The sequence below is a fragment of the Bombyx mandarina genome, chromosome 23 (genome assembly GCF_030267445.1).
Source record: "Bombyx mandarina strain Sakado chromosome 23, ASM3026744v2".
In the NCBI taxonomy this organism is placed as follows: Eukaryota; Metazoa; Arthropoda; class Insecta; order Lepidoptera; family Bombycidae; genus Bombyx; species Bombyx mandarina.
Window position 1 is genome coordinate 4,908,895 of NC_143229.1, and position 22,225 is coordinate 4,931,119.

The following is a 22,225-nucleotide window of genomic DNA, read 5'->3' on the forward strand; positions in this document are numbered from 1 at the left end:
TAAAAGACGTTAGGTGACCAACACGACTTGCGTTTTAAACAGTCATAAGAAAAAGTTGATATTTGAATATGTGATAGCCGAGATAAAAGCGTAAGCCGATGCCACCTGCGATTGTTTTTGAAAAAACGCAAAGGAATTCACATCTTATTATGATGGTGTTAGTTTTAAATTTGTGTGTAATCGTCAGTGGGAAAATATAATGCCTTGATCAGGTTTTCGATGGTCTAGTGAAGGTGCTTGCTCCGTAGTTTTCGATAAGACAACTAAACGCCAATATTTCACAAGGGTCAAAGATTGTTATCGATACTTTCAACGCCTTATAAATCTTAAAAAGTCACAACATCTGCTCCAGATGCTTTGATTGTTGAAATGATTTATGAATTGTAAAGTTTAATTAATAATGGATCTTGATATTATGTTTCGTTGGTTTTATGTATTGAAAACTCGTTCCACTCGTACCTTCGCAGCTTCTGTTAGTAGATGTATGATATTTAATTTTATTTCAATTTTAAATAGAACCATTCAATTTTATCTAATTAATCTATCATTTTATTTTTTTATTGCTTAGATGGATGGACGAGCTCACAGCCCACCCGGAGCACCACTTAACAAAGTGGTTACTGGAGCCATCTACGACGTAAATGCGCCACCCACCTTGAGATATAAGTTCTAAGGTCTCAAGTATAGTTACAACGGCTGCCCCATCCTACAAGCCGAAACGCATTACTGCTTCATGGCAGAAATAGGCAGGGCGGTGGTACCTACCCGTGCGGACTCACAAGAGGTCCTACCACCAGTAATTACGCAAATTATAATTTTGCGGGTTTCATTTTTATTACACGATGTTATTCCTTCACCGTGGAAGTCAATCGTGAGCATTTGTTAGTGACGTCTACTGAGTACAATAATTAGCGTTTCACCTGTATCATTAGAATTTAACATCAAATGGAAATAATGCCTCATATGTGAAAAAAGCTGGTGGAATTTACATTGCGGGACTCTTGTAACTAAGTCACACCAGGAGCGCTATGAGCTTAAACCCGGCTGGTGGAGTCGGCTGGTTTTTACTGCTGGCTCTTTGACAACATCGAAGTGTGCTGCTTCTACGTGGGGATGGCGCGCTGCTTAGTACATTTGGGCCTGTATGACCTATCTGGTTGAGCTGCTTCTCGGCCTTAGTGTCATCAGAGAGCAAAGCCTTCAATCTCCGCGCGGCATTATAAAAGGCTAAGACAACCAGCTCCCAAAAAAGTGAAAAGGAGCGCCGCTTATCTGCCCATCTACGACAAAAAAATTATTGTGTCATAATAAAAAAAAAACATTGGTCATTATGATTTTACATCAAGTAGCGTTTTCTGAAATGACAACGATACCAGCTTTTGTTTTGTTTTTCGTTGCTCTAAATGTGCAAACGATCTCAAGTCCACTTAGTATTAAATAGTTATTAGAGCCCCATGGATATCACAATGAGGATGCCATCGTCTTCAGACATGAGGTCGAAATACAAATTGCATTTCATAACGGCTGCTCCTCCTCTCAATTGAAAATGCATGACTGCGTCGCAGTAGAATTAGGCATTATGCTAGTACTACCTACCCTTTAGGCTCATAAGACGTTCCAACACAAATAACTTTTACCATCATTATGACACCATACGAGACCAATCCAATAAATACTAAACTACACAGGTGACTCAACACGCTACCAGTAAAATTAATAGTCCTAATAAAAACAAAACCTAACTATTTATGCTTAAGCAGCCATGACGCACCGACCCAGTCGAATCGGGCGTCTTCATCTGTCATTTAGAAATTATTAAAAATAAATAAAAACCGTATCCCCCAAAAAAATGCCGAGCACCCGTCGGGATGATAGTCGCTTTATCCTTTTTCTGACACAAATGCTATATCAGATCGCGGTGCACAAAAAGGTATCAACGTTTTTTTGACCAGATTCCTCAGTCATAAAATTGAAAAGTGAGCACGTCTGTGTTACTTTTTCGATAAGAAGTATGTTATTGGGCAGAATTTATCGAGCTCTGTCCATTATTAGAATAGTTTATGTTTTGTAGTGTAGGTTTTGTGGCAGTTCGTGAAACGACGTTCGTAATGAGTCCAAAGGACGAATACATTAAAATGAAAATGACTGGCCCTTTATGATAATAGCTGGCTTGAATAATTACTTTAGTTTGTAACCGTAACCTGATAATAGTTTATCTCTTTGGGTAGTTTAAATTTGACATAACATGTTGAAAAGTTTTTAAGTCAGTGAGAGAATCACTAATTGCCAAAATTTATTCATTTATTAATAGTAAAAACCATTTTACATTACATTTGCCGGTCATCGTCCTCGCCGAAACCGTCGCTTGTGATGAAGGGCTCGACGAGTAAATTAACCCATAGACACAACCCATTGAATTTCTCGTCAAATCTGCTCAGTGGGCTGCGTTTCCGATCCAATGGTAGATTCTGCGAAGCACTGCTCTTGCTAGGGCCAGTATAATACTGGCTCAAAACAGAAGTGTTGATAAAACACTTCTGTTTTGAGCTCCGAGAGCTCACCTACACGCTAGGATAAAGCTGAACTAACCTACCTATATATATTATTATATATATAGCTTCTCTTTTTAATAAAGTACGACTAAAATTTTAACACTACAGATCTAAATGAATAATATAAGATTTTGTTAAATCATTAGCATAGACTTTTTAGCTTTGATTTCTGTTTTGATTACATTTTTTCGCAGCGGAATGTCGCCGGTGACAAACCATAGCTTACGATTTATCAACTGAACATCGTGTCTCAGAACAAATGCCAATTTCAGTAAATATAGTTTAATGAAGAGATAAAAAATTCTAGTCTGACCAAATTCGCGCAACTCAATAGGATGCTCTCCATGATGCTATCATTAGCAGATAGAGATGAAGGACCATCATTAAAGAGAAATTAATCACTTATTTGGGGAATCACGATTCTAAGCAATATCGGAGACGACGCGAAGTCAAGAATCAAGAAGTAGATGAGCCATATTTTTAAGCAGGGTGTTAAAACTCGGCCTGGGGTATCAAGATACGATCTTGACAAGATGATTAAGCCTTTAACAAGACCATGTACAGTAACTCAGAATAGTATTTTCAGCAAATGGCAGTGCCAGGTCATAAAACTCGAACCATATGAACGTAACTGCAAAGCAACATTGATATCTTCATTAGAGCTGAATATTAAACATCGGTAGTCTCGATATTATACCTTTGACCAGGTCTCTTTTGGAGAATTTGGTCTATTTTAAATGTAATTGTTTTGAAAAAAGTAACTTACAATTGGCAACATCGAATGTTCCCATAGAGGATGCGCGTATTTCAATATTAATAGCCGGCTATAAATTTTAATAGATTCTATTAAGGCCGACGTAGGTAATTTTAATGAGTTGTGAATTTTTAAAAATGATTCCATTTATTGATATTTAATTGTAACAATAGAAGTTAAATGTATAATAATAGAAAAAAGCCATTTTTTCCTTGGAACGACATTTATGTTGAGATGTCACATATTATGTCAATGAATAACTCAGTCATGGAAGCTCAAAGACATCACTATCATACAAAATATTATATGTTTCACTGATATTATTTGTACCATTCATTCCATGTGATGTAGATTCTAAATTGGGCGTAAAATTAATAAGGAATAGGCATTGGGCCGTATGCCCGTTTGTCTACACAAGTAATATAAAAAATAAGTGTTTTCATGAGTCCTCAAGATATTATAATTGGTTTGATCTTCAGTCATAGCTTTGTAACAAACATGCGTTAAGCTTTATTTAGCTTAGGTTCTCTCAAATAATAATTATCAATTAGCACTTGAGTTTTAACATGAGATTGCTAACTTAATTCACTATTAACATTCTTAAAGTTTACAACGAAGAAACCAATTACGATTAATAAAACCAAAACGACATTCGCTCACGAATGTGACTCGCTCCTAGCCCACGTATCTAATGAAGGTGCTAATTTATTTTAATCCACACTAAAACTCGAATGCAAATGTATTAAATTTGCATTACACATTTTTTAATTTTATGTATGACATAATTAGGATGCATGTTCACTGAGAAGCAATGTTTTAACCACAGTTTCTGAACATTTCATTGATAGGTAATATGCTATACCGATCCACTGGAGCATTTCTCTTCGACATATAAGCAAAAACGTAATGTTTAGCGCTAAAATTCAAAACCAGTTTAGTTTGGTACTCATAAGCAAATAATTACTGAAATTTGGTATCCTATCGTATCATCATCATCAGAGCCTGTCTACTGTCCACTGTTGAAAATAGGCTTTTCCAATTGATGTCCAGTGCGGCCGTTCCATTACCTGCATCCAACGTAACCCAGCAATTCTCTTGAAGTCGTCAGCCCATCTTGTATGTGGCCGTCTCACACTGCGCTTACCAGTACGTTGTCTCCACTCGAGGATCTTTCTGACCCATCGGCCGTCCGATCTTCACGCTATGTGTCCACTGCGACTTCTGCTTGCTAATGCTATTGGCTATATACGCAACTCTGGTGCTTCACTTTAAAAATACAACAAAGCTAAATTAATCAAATTCACATTATTATTTGGTTTGAGGAGTTTTAACAATAAACTGGTACACTAAGTACAGTGGTGATGACAGCAGCTTTCTTGAAGTATAAATTTCGCAATACCCATAGGTATTTGCAAAAATATTTGTACCGCAATAGTTTCACACTTTAGGAATAAAATACTTTATCCTAAAAACACTTTCACTGATGCACTATAAACACAAATGCTACACAGTGAACACACGGCCTTAACAAACGGTATGCATGCGCTATTGGGCTTTGAAAGATCGTAAAACCTGTGTTTCTCTTAGCACCTCGTATTACCATTTTGCTATAAAACAAGTTTTATTTATTTATTGGCGCACACGAGCTTATGTTTGAGCTATTACCGGAGCTAGGAAAGTCAATGTCAGAATGAGACATGAAGAGGAATCAAAGACAGACAGACGCCTATCTGATTAAATGTAATCAACGGTGATGCGTCGCTGATAAGCTTTTGTGACCAAATTTGAATTTCAGACAAAATAAACATGGTATATTTTTTACCTTCTAAGCAATCTTCTGCACACAAACAAAGTTCTAAAGAGTTAACAAACAAAAATTCACTCGTTTGTCTTAGTGAAATTTCATTTCGGAAACTTTTTAATTTTTGAACGTGCACTTCAATTATCTGAGTCATTCATCTCAGTCAGTGTTCATAAGCTTCGAGCGAGCGTAAAAAATCTTGATACTTTCGGGAAAATTAAATTTTCATTTGACCTTCCGCTTTGAAAGAAAAATCATAAATTTCTGTTAAGGGAAAGTTATCGTAATATTTTTGGCAGTTAGGAATTTATGATGCCGTATTGTGTTTAGCAAAGTATTTTTTAACAAGGATTCGAATTATTTTCCGACTTAAGCTGCGAGAAGTGCAATAGTTATGAAGTAAGTTAGAGTGCATAAAGGACTACATTTTTTTTGAAAGTATGTCTTAATTAAAACATGTCTTCCCGTCTCTGGAAATGAAAAAAAAACATTATATTTTACTATAATAATTGTTGATAATTATATATCATCTGACTCTTATTCTGTCAAAAATTTTAATCTAATGAAAATTTTCAATTTTATTTATCTCACTACTACATACACACTGTTGGAGTAGTAGTTTTATTTAAGCAATAAAAATTTTTTTTTTATTTTTATTCTTGTATAATAGTTTGAAAGAACTCATATCACAGACATAGGACGCTGGTGATATCATTATGTCCGCTGTGAATGGGGGAAATCATGTTGACATACTTCTCGGCCTTATTAGCCTATGCCTTAATTGTTGCATCAAGAAAAAAATAGAACTATTAATTATTTTTCATTTATATCATCCTGATTTAAGTTCTAGCGTAGATAGATGAAGGTTTTCAGCCCATTTGGGTTTAAGCTGCTATTTCTGGTAAAATCGACTTTGGCCCATTGACATAATAAAATGAATGCCGTCACTAATCTGTAGACTTAGAGTCGAGTTTCTGCGGTTTTAATTAATCTTCCTATGATAGGTCATATTATCAGCCTACACGGGTAAGTGCCAACATTCTACCTATTTCTACCGCAAGATATACGCTTCGGCTTAAAGAGTGGCAAACTAATTATACTGATTATACTGCATGCAGTAGAATTAAGATTTCGACTTCATGCCTCAAAGTGGGAGATGGCATTCACGTTGTGATGTCTATCTATCTGATGTCTTTGGGCTCTGATAATTACTTAACAACGGATGAGTCGACCGATGATAACCTCATTCACAAATCCATAGTTAAAATAAGTAAGATTTCGTAACGCTGCAAGTATCAAATTTCGTCGTTCCAAATATATGCAAGAGCAGTTCAAGATAGAGCACCCAACGGTTGGCAGCGAACAATTCTGAGGGTAGGTGTGACTCAGCGAAATTATGCTATTGCTTTTTTTCTTCGAGTGCCATTGATTCAAAGAAACTTGCTAATGGCACCTCATTTTGTTTGGAAAGATGACTCGGGTGTTAAATTATTGTTTAAAATAAAAATATATATTGCTTATAGATAAAAACAATTTTTAATAACATTATTGAAGTTTTTATGTGGATTGTGACTTTAAATTTTAATCTATTCTGAGAGTGTCCTGAGAAATAATTCGGGATAAAATCCATTCTTAGGTTCTGCAACCGTTGTGTTCATCCACAGAGCGTTTCTAAAAGTGTTTTTAGCCACGTACCATCCAGCTCTCTAATGAATTACCTCCACGTATTTCTCTAACATTTGTAAGTAGCAGTTACCTGCTAGGCAACGGTTTGGATGTTCCGCTAGCATTTCTTCTATTCATGAGCAATGATGATCACTTACTGGTCGATCATATATGGACCACGAGGCCAAAAAATAAGCTTAGTGACTTCAAAAATAATAAAAATAAGCTTTTCTATGTCCACTGTCAGTCAAACAAAAGATTGATATTTTTTTACACACAAAAAATTACGTACAATGCTTAACTCTTTGAGCGCAAACAGTCGATAGTTGACTCTCTATTAATACATGTAAAATATGGAGCGTCGGTATTCCGACTATTTGCGTAGTGTGATTATGGGTATTAAGTATCGATCTGTACGGTTGTATCTTAGTGCGCGCATAATAACATAACAAGGTATATTTTTTTCAAAAATACTTTAGAATTAAATGCATAATATCTATATCTATACTAATATTATAAAGAGGAAAGATTTGTTTGTTTGTTTGTTTCGAATAGGCTCCGAAACTACTGGACCGATTTGAAAAATTCTTTTTCCATTAGAAGCCGACATTGTCCCTGATGAACATAGGCTACTTTTTTTTAATTTTATTTTTTTGGTTTCATGTGTGTTTTAATGTTTCCGAAGCGAAGCGAGGGCGGGTCGCTATGTGAAAATAAAATAACACTCAACAGTAAAGAATTTAAGCCACATCCTTTGAGTGAGATGCACGTCTGATTGCAGTTTTGACCTTGGTAACCTCTCCTACGTCTCCAGGATTCCGTGTTGGGCGGAGATCTGACCTTGGGGCAAGGTTAATGCGGGGGAGTAGTTTAGTGGGTTGTCTTTAAAATCTTCGGTAGCCTCAAAAACCACGCGCGACCTTTCGGTATAGGGATTGCGTAGGAGGTTCGGCTCCCGGCCCAAAAAAGGACACTGTCAATCCGCTCTCTACCTACGATAGCTGCGCATTTAGACTTGCACTTTTACGTCACGTTATGGTGTTTACATGCCTTGATCACATAGCATCACCGCGAGCCATCAGTTTGTCTGCCAATATTTATTTATTTTTCTTACCTAAGCTAAGCCTTGAGAGGCTATGTCAGCGTAACCTAACAAGTAAGTGAGCTCACGGGGCTCAAGCCTGACGACATTCTTAACGCTAACTCTAGCAAGAGTAGTGCTTCGCAGAATCTACCGTCAGATCGGAAACGCGACTTATAAGATCCGGCGAGAAACTCAATGGGCTGTGTCTGTGGGATCTGCCAATCCATACCGATAAAAACCTCATATAGCATTTTTCTTCTAAGTTAACGCTTAATTGATATAAATCAGCTACCAAGTCCCAGCGTAAATATCGCAATAAATAGAATACGAAAAACTTTAAAAATAAAACATACCTTCGGAGATATTTTCTCTATATTTGACAGTTACTAAACAGAACCAACTTAACACACTTATCGCCTTCTGCTCTAGAGCGATTCCAGCAGTATCTTCTCAGACGGTTTTGTTAAGTTTCGTCATTCATCGACAACATTCAATAGTCAGTGAACTGTTAACACAGCACGTGTTCCAACAAAGAACTTTATGGAAAAAGCTACGTTCCATTTCGGACTAATTTTTTTTCATATTGCCGATAGTTCCAAAATTAAATTATATTATTATACCTGTTTTTAGATTAGTTTATGGTAAGAACAATATAACGTAAAGCAGCTGTCGTATGAATAGTGATTTCAAATCAGAAAGTAATTAATGATTTAATCAACAAAGTACAACAGAATTATAATCTTAAAATAAAAGTGGAATCAACTATTGAATAAAGGTAGTAAATAGTTAAAGTTTAGCAGTGTTATTAGTTCAGTATTTCTACAGCATAAGGAATTCATATTGCGTTAGTGACGTCATTAAATCGTTGTGAATCGCTATAGTGCTCTCTTTCTAGCCTTTAATGTTAACACATAACTGTCGATTGCCTATTTTAGTAAACAATAAAATTATCTGTAAAAATGGCTATTAATTAAAACATAAACGAATATGGGTTGTAATTAAACCCAAAAAAAAAATAGTTTACATTATTATGATACAAGCAACACTAACAGCTTTGTCACGAAAGATTTCCTCGAAAAAAGGATAATATTGACTTAATTTATCTTAGTGTTTCGCAAGACTGTCAAGATCAACGGGCTCGTTATGACGAATTGTCGCAACGAATAATGAGGCAAGTAACTCTGATAAGATAAAACCAAAGAACTAATGACTCACAGAACATGTCTTTGAATGATAAACATTCTTTGGAGATAATTTAGTTTGTTAAGTTATTTTCAAACAATGTTTTCTTTCAAATTGAGTCAAAGAATAGTTGCTTTGTACAGTGCACAATAATCTTATTGAAGACATACAAGACCGTATTAGTTTATTAAACTCTGAAACGATTGCGTTGTAATAACTTTAAGGACGAAAGAATACTGTTGTCTAATCAAATTGAAGGTCGTCGTATTTTTGGAATTGCGTACTCAACAAGAGGTTTTCAAAGTTCCCACGAATACATGTTATCATCTTGCCTATTTTTGCTGTGACGCATACATGCATTTCGGTTAAGGGATAGGACAGCTCTTCATCTCTCAAGGTAAACATATTTACGTCTGGGGGCTTCAGAATTCATTAAACACTAGGAATGTAAAAAAAGCTTGTGTGCACTGTATGTAGTAAAATAAGTAGCCTAAAAATCGACATGAAAATATCAATGATGCTCTTAAAAAGCCACTGAAATGAGGTCATGAACTTTTTTGAAGACTGGAAATTCAGTAGTGCGTGGTCAGTCATGGTGTGAAGGAAGCAATATGTCCCGAGCGCGCGACGGTCAATGGCATTGGATCAATGAATGCTGACGCAAATGCTGTAGCGAGGTAATCAATGGAAACCCTTATCGATGTGGTCAGGTTGGATGCAAACAATTAAAAATAGGTGAATCCACTATAGCCATGACGTCACCACCGAGCTATCATGAGAGAATCATAAGTATCATTAATATATTCATGTTACTATCTCCAATGTTTCGAATATGATACAGTTTTTAAAAAACTTCGTGTGACCGCAATTTATTTGCTATTTGGAAAAACCTTGGTTCTCGATAATATTTTTTACTAAAAATATAAATATTATGCATTACAGTGATTTTACTTTCTAGCTTAATTTGATTAATGATGGCCAAAATGAGCCAAGCGGAACAAAGCTGTTACGAATATGACCGTCCGTCTCAAAGTCGATGTCAAACTTCGAACTCGTTAAAAATTTAAGTTCACTGCTATAGTTGGTTGGAACTTGTCACTTTTACTGTTGTAATAACATCGGTTCTAAGGTTACTTTTCGTTTAAAACCCATTCCATTATTTTTATTGTCGAACATAAAATTTGTCTTTCATCAATGGAAGCCGTGAAATTTAATTTATGTTTTATAAGTGCGATTTGATTACGGTAGTACGTACTCTCAGTTCTCAGTTATTTTTTAAATTATGAACGAACGAATGATATGACACGAAATGAAATATGGTGGTAGGACCTCTTGTGAGTCCGCACGGGTAGGTACCACCACCCCGCCTATTTCCGCCGTGAAGCAGTCATGCGTTTCGGTTTGAAGAGCGGGGCAGCCGTTGTAACTATACTGAGACCTTAGAACTCATATCTCAAGGTGGGTGGCGGCATTTACGTTGTACATGTCTATGGGCTCCACTTAACACCAGGTGACGGTGAGCGCGTCCACTCACCTAAGCAATAAAAAAAAATAGTTTAAAAATAAATTTGAAAAACAAACCGAACAGTAAATTCATTTTGTTTGTGATGCTGATATCGGTCAGGATTTTAGAAGGAATTTATTAAATAATTATATTGACATCGGTCTTTGATGCGTGTGCAATTTTTCAAGTTGATCGGATTTCTGGAAGTCGGCGACAATGATGTTCAAATATTCAGTTTCTTACAAACGCTCCTCAGGTTAGAGCCCCATGGCCTCACCTACTCGCCCGGAGAATCTAGTATAGCCCCTCGAGATTACTAAAAACGGTAGGAAAAAATATACAAACGCGCTAACAGTCGCATGTTATAAATGACGTGAGGCCATAATGTGTTGAAGTTGTTTTTTGTTGGCATAGTGTGCACGAGCTCACGGTCTAACTGGTGTCAAAAGGTTACCGGAGTCCATAGACATTGGAAATGCTGTCGCTCTTAGACGCCGGTTCTAAGTCTCGGTTGTATATAGCTTGCTTATGTAAACTCTAAGGTTGTATTGTTTAACGATTGTCGCAACCTTCAAGCGGGAAGGCTCTGCAGGACCACTTGGCGCCAGAAATAGGCAGGATGGTAGTAACTACACGCCCATGCTGACGCTTATTTTTAATTATAATTATTTTATTTTTATTTATTTTTTAATTTATAATTACGCTTATTTTGTTATGTTTGTTTTACGCGACGCTATTCCTTCTTCGTAGAAATAATTCGTGAGCATGTGTTAAGTATTTCCTTAGAAAAAGTTTGTATATTCCTGCGGGACTTGAACACCGACCTATACGAGATACGAATACACCGGGCGTCCTATATTTAGGTTACAACTGCCTAAAATAATTATTTTTACTGATTTTACCTTTTTTTTAAGTCATAAAAAATTTAAATAGATTTCCAGAATAGTAGTCATAATTAGTTACTTTTGCTGTTTAATTTTGCATTTTTTGTTGTCATTATAGTATTTTCGATGTTTCTAATACTAAAACAGGTACTTAATTATTGTACAACAAAAGAGACAAATATAAAATTTGTATGATGAAACGCTCACATATTTCAATCACGTCACCATCAATTAAAATTGTAAATGTAATTTACACCGTATCTGAACGCTTGCAATAATCAACGGACTCGATAGACGTAAGATAAAGTCACTTATCGTCTTCTAAAAGCTTTCTTTATCTAATCGTGCTTATGTCAACTTAATACAACGCTGCGTCACCGAACACGAACATCTACTTACATTTAGCAAGAAAATAGCTTTTTTCTAACTGGACATTGACATTTGATATCTATAGCATATATAACAGATTCCTCTGGAGCTTTTGGTCTCACTACAAAAGTACTTAAAGCACCTTCAACAAGTCAACGGTAATAGCCAACCACCGTTTATGATTGTATTCATTATTTCTGTAGATATTATAGAAAATTTCGCTGACATTCAAGACTCTGAATTCTTGTAGCGGCTACTGTCACTGTTACTGCCACATCATACATAGTACATGTCATTCACGAGAAATTCAGCAGTTTTTCTAAGCACCACATTTTATCCGCGCAGTTTGCATAAAAACTACCTGTATATCAAGGTAGACTTCGTGAAAATTTGCAGTTTATGTACTAATAAAGTATTAGCGCAGAATAAGAGGATGATGGTTGAACCATCAGAGTATTAAGACTTGTTCCAGTTTTCTCAAAACCTCAGCACTCAACACAAATAGAAACTAAACAATTTGTTATTTCATATTGGAAATGACGAAGTTATTGAACTAATTTGAAAGTCTGAAGAGGGTTTTATCGATAAACAGATCTCCTCTCGCAATCCGGATTGAATCAATAAACTCAAACATTAAACTCGCTTTGATTCTAAAATTGATTGTGACGGTAATCCTATCAGAGACTTTCCGAAGTACATTTCTATCACAGATAAGTCATAAAATAACACGTTTATACGTTGAATTAAGATTTCAAGTTTTAGGAGTGAAATTAAACATGTAAATTTCATTTGATGTAAAAAAAAACTGCCATAACAACATGGCGACTTCCTAAAGTAGTCGTAAATTAAAATTCACGACTACTTTACAAAATTCTTTTATTTTTCCTATGGTTATTAAAATTTATAGAGAACGTGATTGCAATAAAAATAAATATTTAATTTTACTGATTTAAATACGATATCAAAATTGCTAGCCAAGTCACATTTGTTCGAAAAAAGTAAGTGTAACGGATAGCTTGAGAAATTATGTAGGAATGCACAAACTTTACTCAACCTAGAAACTTTCAAATAAAGGTCAGTCATGCTCACTAGCCGAGACACTGGGAAGACTCCGACCATAATTTATTGAACCACCAATTTTATCATCACTCCTTCATTTTAGAGATCCCGTTCCTTTGGAACTGGAATAATGAAATCGTTTCTTATTTTCTCACTGCCACTTTTTTCTCTTTATCGTGACAAAAATTTCATTGTGACTTATCTTAATTTTAGTTTCCCATAACCTGAATTGGCTTTCACGAAATTCTATGTTACGTAGAAGCTTATGAAATTAAAAAAAAATTCTACTGATTCCTCCAAAACATAATAATTATTAGAAATGTTACATACATGTGCGTCACACAATAACATCTGCATTTCGAGAAAGAAAGCTCAATTAATTCCTGGTACAAGGTCTACACTGTCCCAGTCTGTTTATTCAAAACGTTAGCCGGGTTGAACGTCAATCATGTGACAAAATTTAATAGACAAACAAAGGTTCCAACGTAACCCCAATCATAGCTTCACAAACATCTCCTTATTTGAGTTACAATAATTTAGTTAGTAACTCCGCCCGCTCCCATGCTCCTATTACCCGTCGTAACAACGGAACCATGCATCGGAATTGGCCAGAAAATCACGATAAGTATCTCTCGGTTGTCACGATCCAATTTCGAGCCAAACGCTCCTGGTCGAGGTTTGAGTGAGAAGACGTGACCTATGAACCGACTCCAGACAAGTTCAGGTGTGAAACGTCATGTTGGAACAGCGGGTGGCGTGAATTGAACGCCGAATAACAAAAATCGGTGATACACAAAAATATGATGCTTCGTTTACACTTGACTGCAAGTCTATTCGAATTTAGAGACAATTCATAGTTTGCATGGTGCGTTTGCGAGCGATTCTTGGTAAGTACATGGTGGTGTGAATGACCTAAATGTATTTGGAGTATTCATTTTATGGTAATGTATTAAATGGGCGATGAGTGTGGTAAAGAAAATACTGACTGCTTAAATAAAGTTAAAAAAAAACCACATTATTTTCCATTGGGCACTGTAGTAGGAGGTATAGCCCTACTGTTACAGAGGAGGCTTCATGATTCATATTCGTATATCATACGTCGATCAAAGTCATAGTGAATTTACAAATAAATCTGATTTGATTTGACCCTGAGAACTGGGATTACTCATTGCTTTTGTTGTAGATGATGTTCGTAATGGTGTAGAATATGATAAATGGTCTAAATTAAAGAACAAGTTATTTGATGCACTCCTACAAAATGTATTTCAAAATCAATAGATTTATTAAAATTTGTTTTAGAAGTGTTTGTTACCTGCAAAATTACTATTGAAAATATTATAGTTTTTTTTTGGCCTATAAGTTAATTGTCTTATGATCTTAGGTCCTACTTAAGTAACTAGATTTTGAATGTCGAAACATTTTTATGAACGGCAAATAATAATTACTTCTCATTCTCAATGATAATTAGTTTTCAGACGTTAATGCTAAAAGACTGTTGGTTTTAATATCTCGTCAGTACCTTATGTAGTCTACGGGATATGTAGGGTATTGTAAAGTAAATGGTGCGGTTAACCGTGAAATCCACAGATAGGTCCGATATCCCCGGATATTGATAGCAGGTATCGAAACCAGATATCGTTTTGGAAACGTTTCCGAAGATTACATTCGGACATTCGTATTTAGTTGTGACTTTCGAATTGGATCGTCTAACATTGATACGATTAGTTTGTTCCGTGTGAGTAAATCGATAATTTAATAATAATCGTTCGAATATTCAGAATAATCATTATCAATTATTACCGCGTATCTATTATAACAATAGAATACTTAGTGAGTACAATCGTTCTTCGCTCCCTGATTATGCCAAGAATTTGAAACATATTTATGACAAAGCTACAAATATGTTTAACAGTTTTTAAAACAGTTTGGCTGCATTTTGTCTCATTATAAATTGTTTTACGAAATCTCAAAAGAATATATTATTATGTAGGTAGCAAAACTTTTCAGTTTCACAAATGTAGCCGAACACTCAATGATAAGATAATCCGAGGTAAAGTTATATTAAATATCATGGGCTACAATATGTTATGCCACTGCCTTGAACAAACAGTGTCAGCTGTAACCATTATGTTATTCGCTATGAAAAAATTAAAACCAGTCGGCGAGTAGCCATTTAAAATATGTCACACCATATGTCGGACGAATCAAGGATTTCAGAAAAAAATAATCAATATGGGTCTTCGGGACCGTGGCCGAATGGAAGGTTACATAAATATACGCTTAACTACAAACGAATGTCTTCTGCATTGTAAATCTCTTTTACAGCTTCCACGGTATATCCATGACGGCTAAAATATGACTTTAAATCTTTTTCTACCTGAAAAGGGGCCATCATTATGGTTTACGATGATTGTCGGCAAGCCCAAAATTATATTAGATCTTTTTTTGACCTCTTATTTTTAACGTCGTGCTGGGAAACAATCGTTTTAACAGTTATACTGTCGGCCAGTGACTATGACGGAGATACTTTGTTTGAGTGAGGTAAAGTAGGATCATGATGATGAACTGTTTTTTTTAAATCAAAATACCTATCATGTGTGTAAATTTATTACGTTTAATGTCGTAGAGGGCATACGAGCACATAGTCCACGCCATCAGGGGCAGAGCAAGATCACTGCTGCAGTGGACCAGTTTTAAACATTTCATGCGTACTGGTTTGAAGAAAGATCGCTGTTACAATGTTTTAGATTTTGGTTACGTGCAGCAAGGAAGATGGCAACATTCACGCTGCGGTTTCTAGGGACTCCGGTTACCATTTATAAGTATAGTGTATGGGTATTGGAGATAGTTGAAGTCGTCGTGGCCTAAAAGATAAGACGTCCGGTGTAATAGTGTTGAAGCGATGCACCGGTGTTCGAATCCCGCAGGCGGGTACCAATTTTTCTAATGAAATACGTACTCAAAAAATGTTCATGATTGACTTCCACGGTGAAGGAATAACATCGTGTAATAAAAGTGAAACCCGCAAAATTATAATTTGCGTAATTACTAGTGGTAGGACCTGTTGTGAGTCCGCGCGGGTAGATACCACCACCCTGCCTATTTCTGCCGTGAAGCAGTAATGCGTTTCGGTTTGAAGGGTGGGGCAGCCGTTGTAACTATACTGAGACCTTAGAACTTATATCTCAAGGTGGGTGGCGCATTTACGTTGTAGATGTCTATGGGCTCCACTGGCCACTTAACATCAGGTGGGCTGTGAGCTCGTCCACCCATCTGGGCAATAAAAAAAAAAAAAAGATTAGAAGTAGAGTAGAATTGAAAAAAAATTAGTAAATTTTCAAGATATTCATTTATTATAATTTAAGTTCAACAGTTTTTTTGTAGTTATTTACATATAAAACATTTATTATCATTGTTTGCTTATAAATAACTTGTACGATAATCTAAAACGCTTACCTACATAGTGTGTGGCGTTCTTAATTACAAACTTCCCACTTTTCAATTCCTAGCTAATGACTAGTTATACTATACACAAAAATATTTACAATGTTTATCTACAATATATTTGGTAACAACGAGATATACACTATAGCAAAATACTATTAAATACAATATCTTCTACTGGCAATACAAACACGACATCATATCAGTCTTAATTACAACAACATGAATACATAAATACAGTTGCTTAGAAGTATAAAAGTGCTTCGTATATTATTATAATGCATTATATTCCTTGGCAAGTAAATATATATTGTTGCAGTATTACAGTCTCTTAAAATACATCATATATTTATATCATTGTCTAACAAGGAACAAAGTCATTAAAATTAGCACGATTATCTAAAATGCTTTTGTAAGCTTATCACCTTTTAAGTTTGAATAAGGCCAAACCCAAAAAAGCAGTTTAGCTTACACACGTGCTTGGAATGTGCGGTTCCATTATGTTATATCTTTTCAAGATTAGAGGTGTTTAAAACCATCTTATCATCTGTGCAAGACTGAATGAGTTTGTGGCAGGCAATCGTGAACAGACGATCGTGGTTGTAAGTAACCCTGTTCATCTAATATCGAGGGAGAGTGATGGTCGGGATGTTTGCGTAATGTATTAGGAGGCCTAGGTCGACCGCCGTATGGTTGTTCGTAATTTTGAGTATCAATAGATATGTAGCTGTGATGCAAATTCTCTCCATCTTGAACTTGACTCGTTAAAGTTGTATTTGTCAACATAGAAGTGTCATCTTCAATATTAATACCTACGTTAGCAGTTGTAGGAGTTTGAGGTGGAATTGCATCATACTTATACCAATGTTCTGGCGCAGTAGGTGAAGCGGTATATCTAGAAGGATGCCTTCTTGCGTTTGGACAAATACCATGATTGTAATTCATTGTATCTTTGTTCCAATGTAAATTAGAAATATCTGGCATAACGAATCTAATTTTTTCCCAAAACTTCTTTTCGCCCCATAATAAGACGTTGCATGTTTTTAAGTAGCTTTGAAAATCTACATCTAAATTTAATGCGCTAACGTCTGTAGTCAAAATAAATACAACTCTATGCCGTCTGATAGACGGGTGAATGGTAGTAATTACATGTTTGATTGCCGCTTTAAAAGTTGCTTTACACCATTCGTTTTGTAGAAAATTGAATGAAACGAACACTAAAATTCTTTTAGACGATTCAGCGGCATTTGTTATTTGCTCACATAAATAATTATCCGGTCCATGTTGCAAGTCTCTGTAATGAAAACACATTGTATAGCCAGAGTGTTCCATTTCTGGTGCAACCACTTTCGATACAAAATCATCATCTAATAAACTATATACAGCATACCCATCATATAACCTATCCCTATCGAGTTCGCTTTCTTGTATGGATGCGCTTTTAAACAGTCGTACTCCATATTTAGAATGGGCCCATAGTCGTACATTTTGTCTGAAGGAAAATGCTAAAGCACCGAATAATAAAATGAGAATCACACTTATTAAAACGACAGCTAAAAGTGGTACAAAGTTCAATTTAATCGTGCTTACTTCATCGTACTGATATGGCTGGTTCTCAGTGGGAACGGTATTGTCCATTACATTCGAGCCATGGCATTTGTCGATCGCATCGAATACAGTTAGATTGGAAATCAACTGATTTTCATCGACACAAAACACTTCTAGTGGATCTTCGTGAATTTTCTTTAACCAATTTTGTAAAGAAGCAATGTTATCACACGTGCATGTGAATACATTACCACGAACATTAACGTTGTCCAAATGCATGATGTGATTCAACTTTTTGTCTAGGTCAAAGATCTTATTTCCTTGTAAATGAACAGTCCTTAAGGATGACAACACTTCAAATGTTTTGTTAGGAACACTTTTTAATAGGTTATCGTTTAAATATAACTCTCTTAAGTGCTTTATTTGTGAAAATTCACCACCAGACAATTCTACCAGATGATTGTTTTCTAAGTGGAGAATATTTAAAGAATGAAGGCCATTTAAAGTGTCATTATCAATACTGGCGATATTACTGTTGTTTAAATATAATTTATGTAATTTCTTTTTGCCTATAAAAAGATGACTTCCGAGAGCCCCAAAGTCATTACCATCCAAATACAGTTCAGTAGCGTCCATTGGTATTTTTTCTGGAATTTCTGTATAGCCCACATTTGAACAATCAATAACGTTCGAATTCCAGTTACTATCGTGAAAGCAAGAACAGCCCTCAGGACAAGTCATTTTGCAATCACAGGCTTCAAATTCACAACAAAAACAATTTGAGGAACAATGAGTTTCATATGAGCAAAGAAATTGAGTTTCTGGTACGTCCATCAAATTCGCTCTCCCGCCATATTTATTATTAACAACATCACACATCACCGATTCTAAATCCATGAACCTAGGGTATTGCCGCATATGATTCCAAAGATTAATCTTTTGCAGCCAAATCATGTGACAGTTGCACACAAACGGATTATTTGCAATGAAAAAATTTGGCAATGTTTTATGCTTTGGTATATGAGGCAAAGTAAACGCTGATAGTTCGACAGTTCGCAATTTATTATCTGTTACGACGACTTTTTCTAAATCCCGTTTTTGTAAAAACGTACCTGGATGTATCGTGTGAATTTTGTTATTATTTAAGAAAAGGTTCTCAATAGAGTCAGGTATCGACAGTGCATCGACATTTTCTAAAGCGTTGTAACTCGCGTCGAGCATTCTAATATTGCGTTGAACATTTTTTTCATTTTCTAATTTCGTAATGTTATTGCTATGTAAATCTAGCCATTCTAAATTATCTGGAATATAACTGTAATCAAAATAAATAAGTCTATTTTCGGATATGTTAAGCCAGCCGAGAGTACTTAGCTTATTAAAAACGCCTCGAATATCAGTTAAGCTATTACCGTCTAACCGAATCGCTTTTAATGTAGGATTTGAAACAAAAGCGTCTTGTTCAATAGTTTCAATTTTATTTGAAGCTAAATTTAAAAGTTGCAAAGAAGGCAATGTGCTAAACGTGTCTTTAGGAATACTAGATATGTAATTATCAACAAGTCTTAGTCCGTATAATTCTTCCAATCCTTCAAATGATGTGTTCGTTACCTTTGTGATGTTGTTTTTACCAATGTCTAATGATTTCAAAAACCTTAATCTTTTAATGCCATCAGGAATCACGCTTAAACTATTTCCGTTCAAACCCAAGTCTTGAAGATAAGTTATGTTTTCAAAAGAACGTTCATGAATAGAAGAAATCTGATTATTATCGAGATATAGCTGACTCAATACAAACAAATTTGAAAAAACATACTCATTCAAAGATTTGAGCTTGTTATCAGATATTGAAAGTTGATGTAGATTTCTTAGTTCAGCGAAAGCACCGTTGCTGATAGTTTCTATTGCATTGTTATCCAAGTTTAGTACTTGTAAATTGTTCAAATCATGAAAAGATTTCGGATCGATTCGTGCAAGCAAATTATACGAAAGATTTAAAATGACTAAGCGAATAAGGCCAGCAAAAGTGTCTCTGTTGACCCAATCATTTGTAAGACGATTTCTTGATAAATCTAATTTTTCCAGTTGATCCAGTCCTTCAAGTAATCCTGGCGCCAAAACGGATAGCGAATTATTTCCTAATGAGATTTCTCTAATAACTCGCGATGATTGAAATAGTTCTGGAGGTACTGCAACTAACTTATTCCCCGACAAGTTGAGAATTTTTAATGAGTTCAATCCAACAAAGGCTCTGTCACAGATTTCATTGATTAAGTTATTCTGGATATTCAAAACCTCCAACGATCTAAGACTTGAGAGACCATTATCGGGAAGTCTCAAAATATTGTTGCGAGACAAATCCAGTGTTTTCAAACCGGTGTTGCATGATTTACCCGGTGCTATGGGTCCTTTACCCCAGTCCGAAAAGCCAATTTCGGAAATGTCTTGTATTCTATTATTAGTCAGGTTCAAAACTTCTAAACTGAACAGTGGGCAAAATACTTCCGAAGGCAGCATATAAATATTGTTGTCTCCAAGGTCGAGCGTTCGGAGTTCCATCAATCCTCGAAAACTTTCGGCGTGAAATTCCATAGTCATCGCGGGCCAATCATTGTTAAAAGAGCGTAAAGTTAGGCTCGTTAAATCACGAAGTGGCGATAGTACTGTTGCAGGGACGTAACGAATTTTACAATATTCAATATGCAAGTCTTCAAGTTTTCGCAGTTGTCCCAAAAAACTGCCGGTATTCATATGCAGAGAGCTTTCGAAGAAAAGTAAATCAGTACACGTAAGCTTTAATTTATTTACATTGTACGCCTGTGCTGTTGTTATGTTTTTAAATAAAAAATCCACTGAGCCGATGGTTTTGATATTACACGTGAGAAAGTTTGATTCACTCAACTTTGGGTCCGAATAGTCCCACTGGCAGCCGGTGGGGGCGGGCGGCGCGGTATGTGCGCGCGCAGTCGCCACCACAACGAAACATATCCAAACTTTTAACGAATCCATTCCACGAAAGTTTATAATCATATTTTCACAATTATACAGTACATTTAGTCACTTATTTAACACAATGCTGAACTTCAAAAAACTTTTTAACAGTTCACAGCTTATTTTCAGTCTATGTTTATGAATGAATACGAGGCGCTCTACAACGTATGTAAACAGAGAATTTGAGATCGCGCTAAAACTTTGAACGCAGCCATGCTCCCTTGCGGTCGGTCGGTAACTGACCTACGAAGTTTGAACGAACGAAAGCCGCATGGGTGTTAGAGGTGGGGGAAAGGCGCGGGGCGTGGAGGGCCATGATGACGACGGGTGGGACCCGGCATTGCATTGCCTCAACAGATGGCACGCGTATTTTTTAAATGCTCAAAAATATTGGTCATTTTGTGGAAGACTTAGGCCTGCTTGATTTATTTAACGAACCTCTCAAGTTTCATCGCAAAGGAGGTCAAACTATCTGAACGAATAGCAAAATGGGTGATATTTTTTGACACGAGGCAAAAGTAATATTCTTTTCTTTTTAAAAAAAAATCTACAACGAGACGCTAATTACAACAATTAGTACTTCATCATCATTCTTCAATAATATCTTCTCCACCTTATCCTACACATTGTTTTTGTTGTTTTCCCCAAACAAAATTGATACATAATAATATATGTTGAGTACTAATTTAGGGGGTAATAATTTAGGCTCCATAATTCTTCCTATTTTGGCCGTGAAATCATCTGGTCAGATAATTGAATGGATTACCATTGGAGCCGCTTTCCCAATGAAACTGAAACTAAAGTCAAGATGAGTGACAGTATTTATAATAATATTGTTTTGTCTCTAAGCTCCAGCAGTAATTGCTTAAGATCGGATTGGCAACTATACTGAATTAGTACCATAACAAAATATTAAAAACGGTCGATGACAATTCATATAAATATCCAAAAAATCGCCCCGAACAGGCCATTCTCGTGAGCGAGAATACTATATAATTTGTTTGGTGTTTCATTTATGTAGACAAAAAAAATCATAAATTTTTGTCTTAACAAGAAAACATTGTTTTCTCTACAATTGTTTAAAGAATAATATTAAATAAAATACAAAGTTAAGGATAACTCTGACCTGAAAAACAACACAAAGATTGCATGCAATTTTGATGAAATGGGCGGACATCTACTTCCAACCTATAAATGAGATGACTGACAGTTCTGGATATATTGTATAGCGACCGAGACAAAAGACGATTCTGTTCCAATTTCCTCTTTTGGATTTAAGTGAATTAAGAACAGATGTTCAATAGCAGCAATTTCTTCACAATAGAGTGATTATTTATTTAAATTGATCACTATGCATTTGTTTGAATACCTACGTGATGCCACTGTGGCTA

General features: G+C 35.6%; 1 protein-coding gene across 1 annotated transcript; it reads right to left on the reverse strand.

The window, feature by feature from the left end:
• Nucleotides 1-16,184: 16,184 nt before the first annotated feature.
• Nucleotides 16,185-21,086, reverse strand: LOC114247662 (toll-like receptor Tollo). The gene has a single exon (XM_089737678.1). The coding sequence runs from the start codon at nucleotides 20,871-20,873 to the stop codon at nucleotides 16,842-16,844; it is 4,032 nt and encodes a 1,343-aa protein (XP_089593804.1). The 5' UTR covers nucleotides 20,874-21,086; the 3' UTR covers nucleotides 16,185-16,841.
• Nucleotides 21,087-22,225: the final 1,139 nt, after the last annotated feature.

What these genes read in the sequence shown, in the direction of transcription:
- LOC114247662 (XM_089737678.1), bottom strand. Translation starts at nt 20,873, where the DNA reads ATGATTATAAACTTTCGTGGAATGGATTCGTTAAAAGTTTGGATATGT.